At 39.0% G+C, this 20,225-nt stretch overlaps 1 protein-coding gene across 1 annotated transcript in view; it reads right to left on the reverse strand.

The window, feature by feature from the left end:
* The window catches only part of LOC124154464 (symplekin), a 42,572-nt gene that overhangs the window by 16,361 nt on the left and 5,986 nt on the right, over positions 1-20,225 (reverse strand). Inside the window, exons 5-11 of the mRNA XM_046528213.1 lie at positions 19,348-19,496; positions 16,877-17,031; positions 15,640-15,915; positions 7,874-8,044; positions 6,524-6,836; positions 2,824-3,034; positions 202-397 (exon numbers count right to left, since the gene is read on the reverse strand). Of these exons, the coding sequence (XP_046384169.1) occupies positions 202-397; positions 2,824-3,034; positions 6,524-6,836; positions 7,874-8,044; positions 15,640-15,915; positions 16,877-17,031; positions 19,348-19,496 (1,471 nt within the window). The remainder of the gene's footprint in view (positions 1-201; positions 398-2,823; positions 3,035-6,523; positions 6,837-7,873; positions 8,045-15,639; positions 15,916-16,876; positions 17,032-19,347; positions 19,497-20,225) is intronic.

The following is a 20,225-nucleotide window of genomic DNA, read 5'->3' on the forward strand; positions in this document are numbered from 1 at the left end:
TAATTCCTGATTCACCCTGTTTTCCTGGTTACCGGACACCCTGATTTTGTTTGTTGCACAAAAAACTGCTCACACTTGGTTAGGATGTGACTCAATACAAGTCGTGCACCACTCTATATTTCCACTCTCTACCATCGCATTAGTTCCAGGAGGGTGAACTAAATAAATTGGCACTATGAAAACAGTGAAAGAGGCACTCACGTCCCCGTGCTCATGAGCCGTGTACACAAGAAGAAGGTTGAGGTAGACCAGGTGGCGTGGGGGACGCCGCACCACCAACTCCTGGAGCAGCCCCAGTCCAACAGAGGCTCGGTTGCAGTCGCCACATAGCTGGCGAAGGAGCTCCGTCGCCTCCTCTGTGATGAGGGGGGCTTCGAGGTAGAGCCGAGAGATCAACCTGGGGAAAGAACACCAATCATGCATGCCTTCTTCCACACAATACTCTCTTGATGAGAATCATGTCACAGTACCAGTCCTGAAGACAGAATAATACTCAGCAATGATTTCAGACACAATGCACAGAAATGACTTCAGTACCAATCCTGAAGACAGAATTTATAATGCTATGCTGTGACTATAGGCACAATTCACGTAAATGACAGCAGACTAGCCAGCAGCACCCGCAAAGGCACATGAAGTGCAAAAATTCCACAGAGAAAAAAATCATTTCTAATAGGGGTTTTCAAGAAAATGTTTTACCACATTGAACTTTGTAAATATACATGGCAGATGACTTTCTATGCAGGTTGATATATAAGATTTAATTTTTAAAATTCATAGTCACCCCCTCACAAATAGCACATGTCTTTAGATCAGGAGATTCTAATTATCAAAAATGATTGACCATCACAAATATGAATGGCCTGTATTGTGGCAACCTACCCAGGTGGGGCTCAAACCAATGACCTTCAGTTTGGCAGGCGAGGACTTAACCCCACCACCACTGATTGTCAAGAAAGTAGCGAAATCTATTACGTGGATAGTCCAGCTCCATGTGAATCTTTCTTGCTAGTGTTTAGAGCACTGGACAAGTGATTCTAGCGGAAAACAACAATTATGAATACAGTCCATCATAGCATTGCAGAATTTACATTCTATGAAACACAAAACCCATCGTTAGTATATTCGTAGACTTTCACTTGAAACCCATGTCCTAACCTTTATATCGCCAAAACATCAAGAAATTGGCTGGAAAAGTTTCTTTGGCACAATGGTGGATGACCAAAAAGGAAACTACAGAAAGTGTAGTGCATGTGGATAATGGATTTCATGGCTTAATAATGCACTACCTTAGATTGCCAATCTTATCAACGAGCCTTAAATTATTCCAAAATTTATAATTACAATTAAATCAATAGCAATGTCACTACAACAGATAAACCAAGTTAAACTATGAAGTACTCGACAACTTTTTTCAACGCTACTGAAATGAAACGTTTTTACACAGTCCGTTAATACAAATCTCCAAATTTGTGTCCTGTAAGTGAGGTAATTACAGTAGAACTTGTTTAGTACGTTTCTGAAGGGACCACAAAAAATGAACGTACTAACCAGGAAAACGTGCAAACGAGGAAAGTAAATAATAGCAGTTCGGGTACTTTCAATCTGTGGAAAAGTCGTCATAATTACAATTACTATCGGTAGTTCTCGTAGGATCGCCTTCCTGAACTTTTTTTACCTTTATAATCAAGAAAATGTGTGCTACAATGAAAAACAATGCCATGTGAATAAAAATCACAATGTTTCATAAATTTCCCGAAGACAATTACATGAAAATGGCGTCTATCTCCCGTGATTTATCCTATATATATATTTATAGAAAGAGGACAAGTAAAGCTAAGTAATTTCTTCTTTCTCAAAGCGTACTCGGAGAATATAACATCAACCCTGAGTATGACAACTGGTTGTTTTTAAATATCATAAAAATTGGACAAAATTATATTAACCTTAAGTTACGGCTATAGCCGTACACATTCGCTTCTGGAATGAAACCATATCGATCGATATATCGATTAATAACACGCAAGATTATTAGATTACGACATAATTACAAGAAGATTTTATATTATACAGTTGAAATTTACATTTAAAAATTTGTCTAATGTCGTCTGCTTTCGTGCCAAGATCAAGTATTTTTAAGCTAAGCTTCGCGTGGAGATCCAGAACATCGTCTGCTCCCGCAGCAGTAGTCAAGTAAATACCCACGTACTCCGTAGCCTTGACGACGAGTTTATGGAATACTTGCAGTACTGCTTTAGATAAAGTGGGAGTTGGATAAGACTCATTTCTTCATCGTGATAACTCGTGCAATAGCAACAATTGCCCACTCGCGAAATTCGTACGCAGTGGGCACTCCAGAGGCAATAGAAGGTGAGGAGCTCGGGGTGGGGAAAATCGGGGCTTCTCATTGGCTGCAGTTTAGTTAGTCAGACATTCCTGATAAATGGCCGCATTTTAATATTCATCACGTCACAAGAATTGAGAAATGGGTTAGGATGAATCACGGTCGAAGAAAGATGTGGAATGAATGCAAGAATTTCAATGGCTAATAATAATATATTAAATCATGAATTCGGAGGGTTATGACCCTTAAGAAGATACTAGAGAACGAATTGCGGGTTGCGTCACGGCAAGCAATTGATCGTACTAACCAGGAAAGTGCATTTTTTTTCAAACGCTTTTACCTGTATTTTGTGCGGATGGTACCGGGACCAAGAGAAATCGCCGTACTAAGGAGGAAAACGTACTAAGGAGGAACGTACTAACCAAGTTCCACTGTACAAGATTCTACTGTACATAATTTCATCCAAATTCTTAACTTACACATCTCTGTCCTTTGCGTCCTGTTTCTCCAGCAAACTCTGAATCATACCACACAGCAATCGGTTGTAGGCCCACTCTGGAGGGTTGATTTGCGTACGTAAAAAGGAAGGCATCCTACTGAAACCTTGCATAAAACTGTACTCCTCATACAGCCATGCGAACGCAAGATCCGTGCGATTTTTCAAGTCTTCAAGAATGAAATCCCTGACAGCTGTGAAAAATAGAATATTCATTATATTATATGAGCTGAGGACTATACTCATGAAAAATAAACTTTGTGATAAGTTAATTTTTTTCTTTCTTGAAGTACATTGGAACCTCAATCTATCGCTTTACAAGAGGATGGACAAAAAAAATGATGAATGCGGGAAAATGATCAATGTGGGAATGTTTGACTATGTTGCCTGTGTCCCAGGAAATGCATGATCTTTTTTTAGAGTAATTATGAAATTCATTCAACTCAAACAATATTTAAGCTGTTTACAAGAATATTAGTACTACATACATGGAAATAATTAGGGCATATTGTTGATTCAACTAATATCTCCATCAAATATCCTTTTGGAACACGCCACCTCACTAAAAAATACTTGCACTTCGCCTTGGCATTAGCACAGCTATTATGCATTCCTGTCTCATGAAAAAATTCTTACCCATCAAAAACCATTTCAAGTACACGTATTTACGAGAACAATGTGCATGTTATGCCTAAAACAGCCGTTTACGCCGGCACAGTGATTGGTTGTGACAAAAGGCCAAAAGTAATCTATCTGAAATGTTCCTTTATAATAAGTACATTTTAAATATAATTCAGGCCATCGTTTAACACTTCGAGTGCCGGCTGCTAAATTTAAAGCCCTACTGAAAAATCCAGCCATTTTTACTATATTCATACATTTTTTTAAAACATTAGCATCAAAAATATATTTATATCGATGTGCGTTTCAATAAAAATGGACTTTGCTCTTCTATATGAATGAGTTGAATAACATTTATTGCTAATTTTTAAATATATAATTTAACAATGAAAACCTACTGTTTTTGAAAAATAAAAAAGTTGCAACATATGATGTACCGCCATAACATGCATAATAATTTTTTAAATATTTAAAGCATGGAAATCATAAAAAAGCATTGTTCCAGGCAAAGCATTATAAATCCTGGATGACAAAAAGGGTCAATGCACCCTCAACTAACGGTCCATTGGCCCAAAGAATTTTCACAATAAGTGGCCTAAGATGAGGATGCCGGTAGCTAAAGAGGAGTTTTCGTCCTCAATGTATAAAGTGAACTTTTTTTCCATCGAGCAGTTGATTTTCGAAAAAACAGAACCACTAAGCAGTAAAAACCGGAAATGCACCACGGGCAAAATATTACGGCTTCACGCATACAAAGCCAATTAAATGGAAAGACGTAATATTACGTCCATGGCAATCCTCAGAAGGATTAGCAGGACGTAATATTACGTCCATGGCACGCTAAGTGTCCTCAGATCTCACGACGTCCCTGAAGTCTACGTGTCATGGGTGACGCTTCTCTACACCAACGTCGCCAGCTCCATCCGTTGCCCATCAGGAATATCACCGCCTTTCCCAATCACTGTTGGCGTCCACCACGGATCGGCCCTCACTCCGCTCCTTTTCATCCTGTGCATGGACACACTCACGGCCTGTCTCCAAGAATCACATCCTTGGTCACTACTGTTCACCGATGATGTCTTCCTTGCCAGCACCACCAGACCCGAATTACAGCAGCGAACTCAACTATGGAAGGTACGACTCGACAACTATGGGTTGCGATTAAACATCAAGAAGACTGAGTACATGGAGTGTGGGCCTCAAACCGATGGCACGATCAGCATCGACGGCGACGACCTTGAAAAGGTCGAGAAGTTTAAATATTTGGGCTCTGTCATCAGCAACGATGGAAGCGCAACTGCCAACACACGAGCTCGAATCAATGCAACATGGCTGAAATGGCGCCAAGTGACTGGCGTATTGTGCGACCGTCGAATGCCCGAACGATTCAGGGCCAAAGTATACAAGACCGTAGTCCGCCCAGTGGCCCTATATGGAACAGAATGTTGGCCAGCCACAGCAAATCAAGAACAGGCCATGCATGTCATGGAAATGAGGATGCTGCGATGGATCCTAGGCATCTCCCGCCTGGATCACATCAGGAATGAAGACATTCGGAAAAGAATGGGAGTTGCATCGATCACAGACAAGATGCGGGAGGCTCGACTGCGGTGGTATGGGCATGTGGTGCGTAGTGATGAGAACTCCGTGGCCAAAACAGCAATGAGGCTGAGTACTGAAGGACGCCGACCACGAGGACGACCAAAGATGCGCTGGCTCGACAAAATTAAGGCGGACATGAAGACCATCAACGCCACGCCAGTAGACGCCCTGGATCGAGCCAAGTGGAGAAGGCTTTGCAGAAAAGCGGACCCTGCAATAGCGCGGGACAAACGCTAGGATGAAGAAGAAGAAGAGCACGCAAAGTGTTAAAGCGTGAAAAATGTTGCGTTAATCCACAGCAGCACGCCCACCTAATCCTCGGCTTCATCCCACTCATTGTTTTCACCAGGTAGCTCACTCTAACACCACCCCTACCATCATGTGCTGGCGGACAACCCGAGGTGTTTTCCAAATTTTCATGTGCTTCTAGCCCAGATTCTTTTCTTCATCTTCAATTATTTTCAGTCCATCTCTTAAAGTTCTCAATAGTTTCTTCCTAGGGGCTATGGTCTAGAGGCAAATAAAAATAAAACTAATGAAAATGAAACCAGACTTTATTAAACCCTAATGGAAAACATTCGGTGGTTTGAAGTCAAACCACCCTGGAAAGAACGGAATCACTCCTACGAGGTGAGGTTCAGAACTGATGCTATCGCGTACGGCATACACAGAGCCAAAAGATAGGGTGAAGCATGACCATAAGACTGCCATGAAATTTTTTATCCTAAATAGAAGGCAACTTAACCACTCGTTTCTAATTAGCATAGCACCAGATAAGCAAATGAATTCGAGTTGCTAGCAGGGATAAATAAGACGATACACGATCTTCAAACAATCAATGCTTCGAACGATACTTTGAGGAACAATTGATGCGGGAAAAAATTACTGTCTTTATGGAACTTTATTTGGGACCAGGAACGGCAAATGGTGATTGCGGGAAAATGATCAAAGCGGGAATGATAGATCGGGGTTCCACTGTATTACAGTCATAATGATCACTTTGATCCCAACAAATAATCAGTCCCTGTCACCTGTGGTATCAGAAATCCACTGGCATTAATTTTAATACCTCTGTGGCCCATTACTTTGACCAGTATGACATGGTGGGAAGTCTCATTGCTATTACATACTATAACAGGAAAGGGGGTCATCATATTAAACAAATAGGGTTTTCTGTTGTATCAAAAACTTCTAAAAAAATGGGTCTTTGTTGACAGAGAAAATAATTCTTATTTGACAGAAAAACCTTTAGCTTTGTCATGAACATCACACTGTTGCAAGTGGGATAGACAGTTTAGCAGTCACATTGGCCAAAGGAACAACTTCAAAAAAGATGCATGTTTGCCTCATCAAATGCTGTGCATCTTTCTCTAATGGTCACACCTAAGCTAAGCCATTAATGTGAAGGTACAGAATGATTAAGTCTAGAGGAGAAGAGAGGTGATTTTTAAAAAACTTGCCATCTCCAACATTTTCATCAAACTGTGCTGCTATTACTGTGAGGATCTTGTTCCTGACGGGTGAGACACCACTCAGGGTTGCGCAAGAGCGTTCTGCCCTCAGGATGCGCCCCACGGCCAGCGCCACACTGCGTTCCCGCTCCTCCGGCTCCAGTGCCTTGGTTATCTCCGACAGCTTTAGTGTCTTGATGCGCTGTTGTGGTGGTTTCTTGATCACCACAGCAGGAGGAACTGGTGCCACTTGCTTCTCCTCTCTCTCCACCCCTACAACCTCCTCCTCCCCCTCTTCATCTTCGTCCTCCACCACAGCCAACTGCAAAAAGACACAAATCGTTTCAATACAACAGAAATCATAACGGTTAGTCTCTACCAGAAGCACTTTGCAGAAAGCACTGCAAGTAATAAGAAACTTATACAGAGTCGCACGCATGATTGAACCACTATTTCCGCAAAGGGTGAAATTCCCTATGAAAAAATTATTTGGCTCACTTATGGGTGGTTGGCAATACTTGGTGGAACTGTGTAACATGAAACATGATCACAGATATACTAATCCAGGATGTTCCACAATTTTTTATTTATTAGTCTGACCCAGGTTCTGACCCTGTACAATATGTCATTTACATAATGTAGCTTTGAGAATGACATTGTGTACAGTATAAGCACTTGGGTCAGAATAATAAAAAAAATTGTGGAACATACAATATTAGTGCAACTGTGATGATGTTTCATTATTTGCCTTAGCTGGGATTTGAATCTGGATCTCCCAATTGCCGCTCAGGTATACTAACAGTTACACCACCAGGCCACAAGACCTACAAGACAAAGACTGGGTTTACAAAATAAGGAGTTCACGTCTCAAGTTCACAAAGTGGCACAAGAGACAACAGTTGTGCTTACTGATAATGTCAGTAAGAAAACCCAAACTAGGATCTATTCAGTGACGGTGGTTTTCAAAAGTACTGCATATAACAAGCGTCTTTGTAGCCAATCACGTGCGTGGGTGCAAACTGATTGAAACCAAATGATTTTTCATGGCAAATTTCACACTTGGTAAAAAAACTTAACTTAACTTGACTGCTACACTGTACTTAAATGTGAATGCTTACAAAGTTACTTGTTTCATACTTTGTGCTTTCCTCATGAAGAAGGTAAGAAATAAATTGAGTACAATTGCTTTTTTTCAGTTAAATTCATTTGAGAGGCTATATTTCTCCGAGTCAACAAATCAAAACTACTGAATAGCATCCCATCTAATTCAAAGAGGCATTTGATACTAGCAATAAAGAAACTACCACATCGAGATGAAGGAGAGGTGTGCCACAAACAATGACAGGAGCACAAATTTACCTTCTTTACGACCTCATTCTTTGACTGCTTGATTCCAGGTCCCAGCCCAGCAGCCGTCAGCTGGCTAGCTATGAGGCGAGCAAGGTGCTTGATTTGCCCAGGTGTTCCTGCTGCAGAAATGGGGGTGTACGTTGAACTAAAATGAGGTGGAATGGTCTCGGGGAGTTTACTCTGGAAAAAGATGTTAAAAAAAGATGATAATAATTAATTGTAAAAGAAGCACATCAACCTTAGAAAATCAATTCACATCAATTTAAAGATGGCACACTATCATGATGAACAAGTCAACAGGTATTGCAAATTTTTAGTAATTTATTGCAAATTTAATTACCAGCAAGGCACTGGATGCATATGTTCTTTGGACCTATTCAGTCAATTTTGCTTGATATACCAACTGATCCAACCACTTAGGCCCCCATATTTCGGGGGTGAAATAGCTAGGCAAATATTTACACTTCGTCTAAATGTGCAAGAGAAGCATATTAGATGTCACTTTCATAAAATTCAAACCCTATTACTCCAATGATAGCATTACTTTTGTCCCACAGTGGGACTCTATAGTTTGCCTACAAAAAAGGGTCCATTGTAACTACGTAGGTTTCTGCGGTGTTGAGGTTCCAATGTCTCCATTCTTCCGGTGCTACTGTGCCGGTTGTTGGTTTAAGACAACAGTTGCGCTGGCACTGCTGCTAGTGTTTTCAAGTCGAAGATGCCGGTCCACGATTCTCGTCCTCCTTATATACAGGCTCAGTCCCGCCAGTTGTGGCTGCTGCTCTCTCATTAGCCCATATAATCAATCTCTTCAAATTGGCATCCAAGTGGTAGCCATCGTCTAAGAATCAATTGCGATAGCCCGGACGGACACTTTCAATGGCTACCACTTGGATGTCAATTGTAAGAGACTGATTAAATGGGCTAATGAGAGAGCAGCAGCCATAACTGGCAGGACTGAGCCCAAATATAAAGAGGATGAGATTCGTGGACTGGCATCTTCAACCTGAAGACGCTGATAGCAGTGCCAGCTCAACTATAGTCTTAAACCAACAACCGACGTGGTAGCACCAGAAGAATGGAGACATTGTAAAGGGTCCATCATTGGCAAGCATAATTTTTTAAAGTTGTGTTTCTTTATCACTGTGAAAGTGTTTCCTGCTCCTTATGTCTCGACAGTTTGTATATAGCCTCAATTAGCTGCTAATTCAAATTTATTAAGGTCAACTCTCCCTCATCCTGTTTGCACATTATTCGGGTTATTTTCTCCTCCCTAGACATGTGATTTCAAAGAATATTCCAAAGGCAGCAATAATGAAACTATCCAAAAGATTGTTATAACTCAATAAAATGCACCTAAATGCATATGGAAATGTAAACATACTACCAGTATCAATGTTTGACGAAAGCCACATCTTTGGTTAATTTGACAACAAAGAGGTACAAGATTAGCATCAAGCGTGAATCTAAAGATGTAAATAATAACTTGGTTAGTAAGTGGCATCAAATTAATGACTCAATCATTTAGACATTTGCAAAATGAGATTGATACACAGTAAAACCTCTACGTAGTAAACTTATTTACATCGTAACCCTCCATACTTGGTACCACCCCTACAGTCCCCTCAGGTTTACATATATGAGTTCATGTGTACTAAATTGTACAATAACTTACATGTATATATTAAAAGCATAGAAAGTATTAATGTTTTTAAAAAGAGAGTCTCAGTTTACTTACTAGAGAAGTGTTTTTATAGTATAAAAGAGTATCTTCAATGTGAAATGTAACATTTTTTTTTGTGAATTTGTTAATTTTGACGTGCCCTATATACTTGTGTTATGATTGTATCATGATATAATGTGTCCTTTGGGCAAATAAATATTATTATTATTATTATTATTATAAATTTATACAAACCTCTAATGGTTCGTACCTCTTTATCTCATAAAACCTCCACTTATTATAGCATGGAGATATCCTGAGGTGGCCTAACTACCTCTGCAAATCGTACCCAGAGAACGAGAGACCATTAATACGACCGCAAGTACATACATGGAACAAAATTTTCAGCGATAAAAGTTTCACGCTTATTTATTTTATACACCTTCAATATGCAGTAATTTTCATGTTAATAATTACCGTATATCTCCGAATATAGTCCCCCCCCCCCCCAATTTTGAGACCTCAGTTTTGGGAAAAATTTTAAAATGTAAAGGAAGGCAATTTTTCTGTGGTTAGCAAGTTAAGATTCTAGATTCGATAAAAACTATTATTTTCTGTGAAGATTAAGAACAAATCTGTTCACATATTTTCCATCACAACAAAATAACTATACCTGAAACATGTTGTGATCCATTGCATGTATCAGTAATTTATAGTTCCTTAACCAGATGTAATGAAGAAATGAGAAATTTTTTTAAGTATCCAAGGCTATTGTATTTTTTAAACCTTCACAAATTATTAATATTTTTGATTTCCAAATGACTACAGACAATGTCAATATATAAGCTTTAACTTAAAGCCCATAAACAGTATTGCATTTGGCCCTGAAACTTCCTTAGATCCAGTGTAACACACCCATCAAGTCATCACAAATCCAAGTGACCTGAAGAATTTAGGAAATCTAAATAAAATTGTGTTAAATAAATTATAAATATTATAAAAATATTGCTATCAAATGCCTGCTAAGCAAAACAATTAAACTACAGGACTTAAAAATATCAAAGTAATAAAATTAAGAAATAAACTTTTTCCAACAAACATTAAAACTGAAAAAAAATATATCAATTTTCAATGCCTCGTCGCGAATCATTGCATAAGTTACACAAAGAGTTTCTGCTCTGCATTTGCACACAAATTCGACGATATTTTCCTCTAATTCTTTTAATCTGCCGCATCGAGACCCCCGAAATGACTTCCGCGATGTATTAGCGCTTTGCTAGCGCTGTAAATACTATGATTTACGGCGTATTCTGCAACGGCTATTTTTAAATTGGCATCGAAACTCCGTCTTTGAAGGCCTCTAATCTGCGGCAGGATTGATCCTCATCTTTCTACTTGATCCATCACCTCACTGTTGAACGTAAAATTATTTTTAATAAAGAAAATATCGCGGAAATAATTGCGAAACGTTATGCGACGTAATTTATCGATCCTATTTACCCTGACGAATTGAAGATATTCCTCAATAAATTGATTACACTTTCGATGCTGAGTCGCTGTATTTCGATCAAATGCAGTAATGCCGGCGCTTCTGGTTTAAAGTCGTCGATTATTGTGCCTTTTCCGAAACAAATGCATCACCTATTGCGCATTCTTGTTCTGTGAAGGCGGTAAATGCAGTGGTTGTAAACACGAACCGCACGGACGTATAGTAGCTACGGACGCAATGAAATGCTAAATCGTCACGAAAGGTTCACTTTATCTGTTTATTTTTCGCAATTATTTAAATCGTGTAGTTATTAAATGAGCGACGGGTACATATACTATTGATTCAATTCTAGTGTTCGATTAATGTAATGATAGTGTGTGTTTAGTTTTCATTTTAATTATTTACTGTTTTGCGTCATTAAGTGATCAGTGTCGATTGAATTATTCTAACAATACTTTTCCATGAAAAATTAGCGGCTACCCGATGGATTCCGTGAAAACGCATATTCGATATGCTATTTGAATCGGAATAATCGTATCTTTACAACATTTGTGGTAAAAATTGTCTTTATTTCCGGTAAAACGTGGCAGTATTTACTAATATCTCCGATTATAATCCTCATAAATATACTCAAATAGAAAGACTACGAGAACATTAGCCATTATGCCGTTATTTATTACTTTATGGTCACCTTTAGTATGCTAAATTGGATTACACTCGATTATAGTCCCCCCCCCTTCCTTTTCCGCGGCCATTTTTGGAAAAAAAGGGGGGGACTATATTCGGAGATATACGGTAGCTATGGCCATTTTGCTCCATATGAGAGCATACCAAACAGAAAATACGAAAAAGGTATCCAATTATCCCAATCATTTTAATTGACTGTAAAATTAAGAGAGAACACATTATTTTCCCTCGAATCATGGTAAAAATCACACGATACGGCTCACTTCCTGTTACTCATTATAATTAACCCCATAATTAGGAGGCGAAATTTCACTAATGCATCACGAAGGCTTCACACCCTCTGGTCCCGGGTTCATGTCGGGGCAGAGGCAGAAAGTTTTCAGAGATGGCTGTATCCCTGCTTGAAAGTAGTGTGGGTGGAACTTCCAGTGTATGCATGTATGTTTTAACACATAAATATGATGGCTTAAAAGATAGTACAGTGGAACCTCGTTAAAGCGAGTACGGGCTACAGCGAGACCCCCGCTATTACGAGAGATAGCCAATGCACCGTCAATTGATCCTTTAAAAAGCATGTAAAATATTTCGTTTTTACGAGGCCCTTTTGGTGTTGGCTCTCGCCATAGCGAGGGTTTCACCGCCGGAAAAACTTACACCAAGACTCCTTAATCTCTGTAATTGCTAGCGATCTGTTAGAAATGAAGTTAATGGAGTGCTCAGTCTCAAATTTATGTGGTAAACTGTCGTTCGATAAATAAGTAGTTAATTTTGGTGAAAATATTGTGGCATTAGCATTCGCGAATGCTTGATCTTCTTTTGTTCCTCGGGCGGCAGAAAGCAGTCGTCAGCATACCCGCACGTCCATGAGTTGCATGAATAGAAAGCATTTGATGGAACACACCATGGCCAAAAAAACACCAAAAACGTCTAAGCGGGAAAATAAAAATAAAGGAGTAATATAAGGTATATTGGCTATTATTTGCACCACCTCCGGTAAAGCGACAATTCGCTATAGCGAGTGTTTATTGGGGCACCGTGGGGTGTCGTTTTATCGAGGTTGCACTGTAGTGCCTTTCATTTCTGAATTACAGTGGAACTTGGTTAGTACGTTTCTGAAGGGACCACGAAAAATGAACGTACTAACCAGGAAAACGTACTAACGAGGAAAGTAAATAATAGCAGTCGGGGTTATTGCAATCAGTGAAAAAGTCGTCATAATTACAATTACTATCGGTAGTTCTCATAGGATCGCCTTCCTGAACTCTTTTCACATTTAAAATCAAGAAAATGAGCGCTACCATGAAAAACAATACCATGTGAATAAAAATCGCAATTTTTCATGGACATCCCGGAGACTATTTCATGATTACGGCGTCTATCTCCCGTGATTTATCCTCTACATATTTACAGAACGAGGACGAGTGAAGCTCAGTCAAGCGAAGACAAGTCATTTTTCTTTCTCACAGCGTACTCGGAGAATATAACAACAACCCGGAGTAAGTCAACTGGTTTTTTAAACATCATAAAAATTGGGCAAAATTATATTGACTTTCAAATTACGGCAACAGCCGTAGACATTCGCTTCTGGAATGATACCATTTCGATTGTAAAATCGATCGATATATCGACAGATGACACGCAAGATTATTAGATTACGATGTAATTACAAGAAAATTTTATATTAAACAGTTGAAATTTACTTTCAAAATTTGCCTAATGTCGTCTGCTTTCGTTCCGAGATCAAGTATTTTTAAGCTAAGCTTCGCGTGGAGATCCAGAGGATCGTCTGCTCCCGCAACAGTAGTCAAGTAAATACGCACGTCGAGTCGAGTTTATGGAGCAGTACTGCTTTAGATAATGTGGGAATTGTCTAATACCTTTAAGACTCATTTCTTCGTCATGATAACTCGTGCAATAGCAACAATTGCCCACTCACGAACTTTGTGCGCAGCAGTGGGCACTCCCAAGCGCTCCAAAGGCAACAGAAGGTGAGGAGCTCGGGGTGGGGAAAATTGGGGCTTCTTATTGGCTGTAGTTTTTCATAGTCAGACATTCCCGAAAAATGGCCGCATTTTATTATTCAGCACGTCACAAGAATTCAGAAATGCATTTGGATAAATTACGGTAGAAGAAAGAGATGTGGAATGAATGGAAGAATGTTAATGGCTAATAATAATAAATTAAATCATGAATTCAGACGTTTGCGACCCTTAAGAAGACACTAGAGAACGAATTGCGGGTTGCGTCACGGCAAGCAATTGAGCGTACTAACCAGGAAAGCGCAATTTTTTCAAACGTACTAACCAAATTCTTCTACCTGTATTTTGTTCGGATGGTACCGGGACCGAGGGAAATCGCCGTACTAAGGAGGAAAACGTACTAAGGAGGAACGTACTAACCAAGTTCCACTGTATATGAAAAAATGGTACCTATCACTAAAACCTCTCTATAATGAATAGTAAGATATATAGAGATTTTACTGTATTATGGATGAAACAGGTCTCTTCTGGAAAGCTCTTCCTAACAGAACAATGCATCACAAAGGAAATGAATATCATGGAGCTCAAAGAAGTAATGAGCACCGCACAGAGCTTCTCACCAATAACCAAGATGGTAGCAACAAATTGAAACCAATTGTCATTGGTAAAGCTCTTCTGCCGAGATCCTTCAAAAGTATTAGAAAATTTTCACTATCAGTCAAGTATCATGCAAATAAGCATGCATGGATGTCTGTGAAACTTTTTAGGCCAGAAATTCTATATTGGAAGAGGAAATGTACCGGATAAAATAGAAATGTACCACTAATTATTGACAATGCTCCTATTGATAAAGTGGATGGCCTTAAGCCGAAGACTTAAAAATTATTAGAAATAGAGTAATGAATTGGATGACAGTGATGCAGTGACTGTTCATCCTTCCCATAGTGATATTAAAGAAGTCAACATGCATTTTCAAAATTTTTGTTGCGCACATTCAGAGATTAGTGAAAGTTATACTGAAAACATTAAAGGCAGTTGTGAATAAAATATTTGAGCAGGGTTTGCAACAAAGAAAAACAAAAGATTTTTTCCTCTAAAAATGAGTGATTTCACAAAAAAAACGAAATTGGTTTATAGGAACCCCATAAATCAGAGCTTTATAAAAGTACATATATGACTGATAAGTAGTTCTCATAATGAAGTTATGAATTATTATCCTGCAAGGTGTGCTATTCCTCAGCACAAAATCTTGACTTTTACACACTTTGATTTTAGGCCCTTATTAGACGAGGTAGCCATGGCGACGTCGACAACGACAGTAGCTGGCAACAAACCTAGTAGCCGGTTCAGTTGCCAGAATTTTTTCCGTTTTTTCTCAGAGCCCAGCGATGTGTACAGACCAATTGGCAATGTGAGACTGGCGACCTAGTGTAATAATCTCTGTATGCTACACTGCAGCTTTGCCAGTATGGGTAGCGAGTGGCAACCGGAGTGGTGATGGGGCTCAGTAGCCAGTCAGTCACCAAAGTGTGGCTACGTCGCTGGCTACCCTCACGTAATAACATCCATAAGAATCAATGACCCATGACAAGCTGAGCAGCCAGTTTCCTAGCTGGCAACATCGCCTGGCTACCTCCTCTAATGAGGGACTTACACTGCACCCATATTTTGGTCCCTCCAACTGCATAATCTCAAATTTTTACTGCATGACTATTGTCTGGTACGTTCTTTCTTTTAATTCTTAACTAGCAATTTCAAAACACGGTTCTTCTTCATCATTATTAGCCAATAGATAGTAATTTTTTTTGCTCAGGGGGACTGCTGGTCTGCATGTTCAACTGAAAAATCATGTATTATTATAGTTTTTTTTTATATTAACCAGACCTATCCTTACATCTGTTAGAAGAGGAAATGGACATTTGATTTTATTTGCAAGATTAAAAGAGAGGCCTCTCACCATGGCCATGACGACCAGTTGTGATGCCAGGTCAGGGGTCAGCCGCTCGCCCACAAAGCGCTCTGTCACATCGATTGCCTCCACCTTTGGCTTCTGGCTCACTTCCTCCTCCACATCCATATCTTCATCCTCCTCCTCCACGCCAGCGCCTCGGGGCGGCGCCTCCAAGCGTGGCTTCTTGGCAGCCACGGCTGCTGCATCCTGTCCAATGGCAGCTCGCTCATTCCTCTTGCGCCTCTTCCGCACCTCTTCTGCTTTCGGATATGACTTGGCTATCTGCATATCAGAGTTTTATTTATTTTATTTATTTATTCTCAAACTACCACATACAGCTCTCATTGGCCAATTTATACTGGGGTATTCAACAAATGTAACAAGTAAAAGGTACATGAACAACCATGCCCTGGATCGAAGAAACCCAGGCGGGACTCGAACCCGCGACCTCTTGTTAGGCAGGCGAGGACGTTACCCTGCCACCACGAGGCCGCTCACATTTCAGAATCAGATCAATGGCCTCCTGGCGACAGTTAACATGTCTGTCTCTTAATTTGTAATTGGAAAACTATTGAAGGGAAGATTTTTCAGCTTCCTGACAAAGCTTGCCATCAAAAAAGCAACTGCGAATATGAACATTGACTATGTTGCTACAAGCTATTTACCCATGGAGTACCAATTTGAGATAACCTCACAGGTGATAAATATATATTTTGTAAATGCACCAATGGATGAAATTCGCCATGAAAAAACATTTGACTTAGCCAGGTTTCGAACCCGCAACTCCCGATTGCCGGTGAGGCATGTTAACCAGTTCCACCACCAAGCCATTTTCTCAGAGCGAACTTTGGGATGCACCTAAGAACAAGATGGTTCACGCCTTCTTCCTTAGCTGTAACTAACCACAGCTAAGCAAACACTTCACTGGCTACAGCATTTTGGGGTCAAAAATTGGTTGTATTGCTAGTGAAACTTAACATCATCCACAGAGAGCCATTGAAATCAAAAGATAAGGCAAACTGATTTCTCAAGCACAACTTGGCCCGTTAACCATACAGCATGAAGGATATGTAATTTGCAGAGTATTTTAAGGAAAGACATTTTCCAACGCAGTCTACCAGGAAGAAGGCAGACAAAAATGTCAGTTATTCCTCAACTTTGAGATACAGCTAATCCAAAACAGACTTGTTTATCCAGTAATTATGACAGTTACAGAACAAATAAAATACTCCAGCTCATTTACCTCTTGATATGTAGCTCCCAGGTCTGTCAAGAGACTTGTTATGTTCGTTTGATAATCCATTGAAGCAGGATGTTTCAGCAGGTTAAACAGCTGCAGCTTTAAATGCTTCCTCACTGAACTTACTTGCGATTTTGAAAGGGTTGGAGGAAGATTTGCTGCAACATAAAAAATAATTTTCATACAAGAATTTAATATTTTTATTGGTTCATGAGGACATTTTTAATACAAGTATGGAAAATGTCATTACGCCCACTTTTTATATCAGATACATAAACCTAACAAATTTAAAAAATACAATCTCACAGTTTTTCTCCAAAATTCACCTATTAAAGATATAAATACTCCCATCAAAACATTCACTATTAGGTCTGGTATTCTTCATAAAACACTTCTTTCCATCACATCACAAAGAAAAAAAATAAATGACTTCAATGCCAATAATTCAGGAGGCTAAAATGCATGCAGTGCAGTTGTAAAAAATAAAACTAGTGCACAGTGATTTCCTGATTACAAACCAGGATAATACTAAGTTTAAATATGTCTCATACGAAGTAAAACTGCCAGTCCAAATGAAAAGGCATAGCATTCCATCCTTATGTTTCTCTTCTCATTATCACTAAGCAGATTACAGCAGGAGAATGAGACTGTTTTAACACTTTTTTTTCTAAACGTAGCAGTTTGATCACGAGGGAGAATCACAAAGGAGGAGTCTTCCAACACATTAACAGATTTGTCAATGTACTAGAATTTATTTAGGATTTTTACACCGTTGCCTTTATCTGCTTTGGAGATGATCAGATCTTCTATAACTAGCTTCTCTTTGATGTATCTTCATTTTGTTGTTCCTCATTTTCATCCTCTTCCTCAAATGTATAAATATGATGCTTTCATGTACTCTGATGTCTTGTACCAAATGATGGCTCTATGAGCCGAAAGACGTTGGACGCATTAAAATTATAGAGGGAAAGTGCAACTACTTTTTAGTTCAATCCGTGTTTTATAAATAGGTATGATTTTATTTTGGTTTACATACTGAATACATTGGAAAAATAATAAAAAAGGATGAGGAAAAAGGAAAAATTGGAAGAAAACTGTAAAAATCCTCCCCTAATTAATAAATAAGGTCAAATGTGGAAAGGTAGCTTGACGCGACTCCAGTCACCATCCTTGTCTGAACAAGTGGTCTTGATCACACAGTGGATCGGAATTCCATCGGAATATACCATTCTAGGTTTCCTTCTATGAAGCCTTTTTGCTGGGTGAGCATTTCAAGATAAGGAAGGATGAGCAAAATGCTGAACAGTTCCTCACTTCACACCGAATTCAATGATACTTTGTTCAGATTATGGCCTAAGTGCAAGTTCCTCTACACCACACCTCATTGCATTGGCCAAATTGAAAGGCGCTAAATTCGAAAATTGAAATTTTTGAATGCTTGTACCTCTGAAAGTTCACAAATCAAATGTATGTAGGAAGAGGACCAACTGTGCGTCCCATTTACGAGTGGTTATGAGTGGGTAACCATGACTTCACAGGAATGAAGCTTATTATACGATGTTGCATGTATACAGGAGAAAGAACCATAATTTACGCTCTTGGGCACATTACACAAGGAGAACTTAAACATGGTGCGATCATTGTTTATCCACCTAAATGCCATCGCTTATTCATAGAACTTCGTAATGTAGTTCATTTTGTAACTCCCTGGACCGGGACTGAAGTTCGTAATTTCCTAATAACGTTTCTTTTACTGTAGGTTGGATAGGCCTTTTTGTCAGGACCAATGATTTCCTTTGTAATAACGAGAACTTCATAATAACGTTGTTTGTATTAGAGAGAGTCTACTGTAACACATTCTTGCTGACCAGAGTTATAAGCCATGTATATTGATACATCATTCTAGCTTTCCTTCTATTAAGCCTTGAGTGAGCATTTCAATGATACACAGGTTCTCAATATGAGGTGACTCCTTCCGCAAAAAAGGAGTAATTTCTTCAGTATTTTAAATTTTCCCCACCATATTGTTCTTAGACGTCTTGAGTCTGGTTTCTTTAGGCAAATTACACGTAAATCAACTTTGAATATATTGAACACTACTTAATGAGATATGCCACCTTTGAGTACGGGCATCCAATATGTTATGCTGACAACAACTATTGCTGTATATCTAATACTTTTAACTTTCAGTACATATTTTTTCGAACCAAACTCCACTCAAGTGAAAGTTAACCACATCATAAATACAGGTTCTAAAATAGTTCATTCCTGGCATTAACACCAGTCACACGAACAGAAACTATCTCATCCACATTTGATGGTGAAACCCAAGGCAAGGACGGCCATAAAAACATCTCTAAGTTGCTACTTTTTAATTCAAAGACGATGAAAAGGTAACTCATGTTTTAATGAAAAAGTGGAAAAACAATTAACCCAAACAAACTAAAACAAAATGAAATCAACATTTTACTTACTATGAAGCATTTCCAAAGCAGCCACCACCTTTCCCATAAACTGTGGCCTCATTTTTGCAATTAAAGTAAGTGTTCCCATGCATGTCATTAGGTTGATGCTGCTAATATGTGGTGATCCATGGAATTTTATCAGCAAGTCCAATATGGTACTGAAACAAAAAGAAAATTGTATATTAAAAAATAAAAAAAACACAAAGGGGAAAATGATAAACTGACTGACATAAATTAACATAGTTTGTGTTCTGAGTGTATTTTTCCTAGCAGAGATGACTACATATTTGTAATGGAAAATTATAGGAGTCAGGGCATAAGGCAATGCTCCCTCCTCTGACATTCAATAAATAATTAGATAATCTTAAAATGTGGACACCATACTCCTACCCTTTACGTATCAAAAGGTTTAAAAATTATTTCTGAAACCAATGATAAGCAAGCTGGCAGAACTAATACTTTTCCCTTCCCATGGAGAGCAATGCACAAGCTAGTTAGAAGTAATCACTCATTGCAAATTAAGCAGAGCAGCACAGATGTCTATTTTTAAGCCTCATTTCTCTTCCTCCCTCGTTATCACTCCATTCAATGCCCCCGTCACAGTGACACTTTCAGAGTACAACTCTCCTCCCTTGAAGCAAAACTCCTTCCTAGCAGACAACTCCTATTTCCCACAAGAAACTTCCATACCTTCGGGTATCCTCATTAATGAGATAGGGCTTAAATATACAGACTGATTCCGAGTGTAAGCTATAGGGGCAGGGCACAAAGAAACCCGTGATTGAGCAATGAATGCCAACAGGTTGGGATAGCAACTACATTCAAGCAAAAATACATGTAGATAATCAGTTGACATTAGACTATTCTATTCATTAGATCAATGTGTT

This window comes from Ischnura elegans, chromosome 2 (assembly GCF_921293095.1).
Source record: "Ischnura elegans chromosome 2, ioIscEleg1.1, whole genome shotgun sequence".
NCBI classification, from domain to species: Eukaryota; Metazoa; Arthropoda; class Insecta; order Odonata; family Coenagrionidae; genus Ischnura; species Ischnura elegans.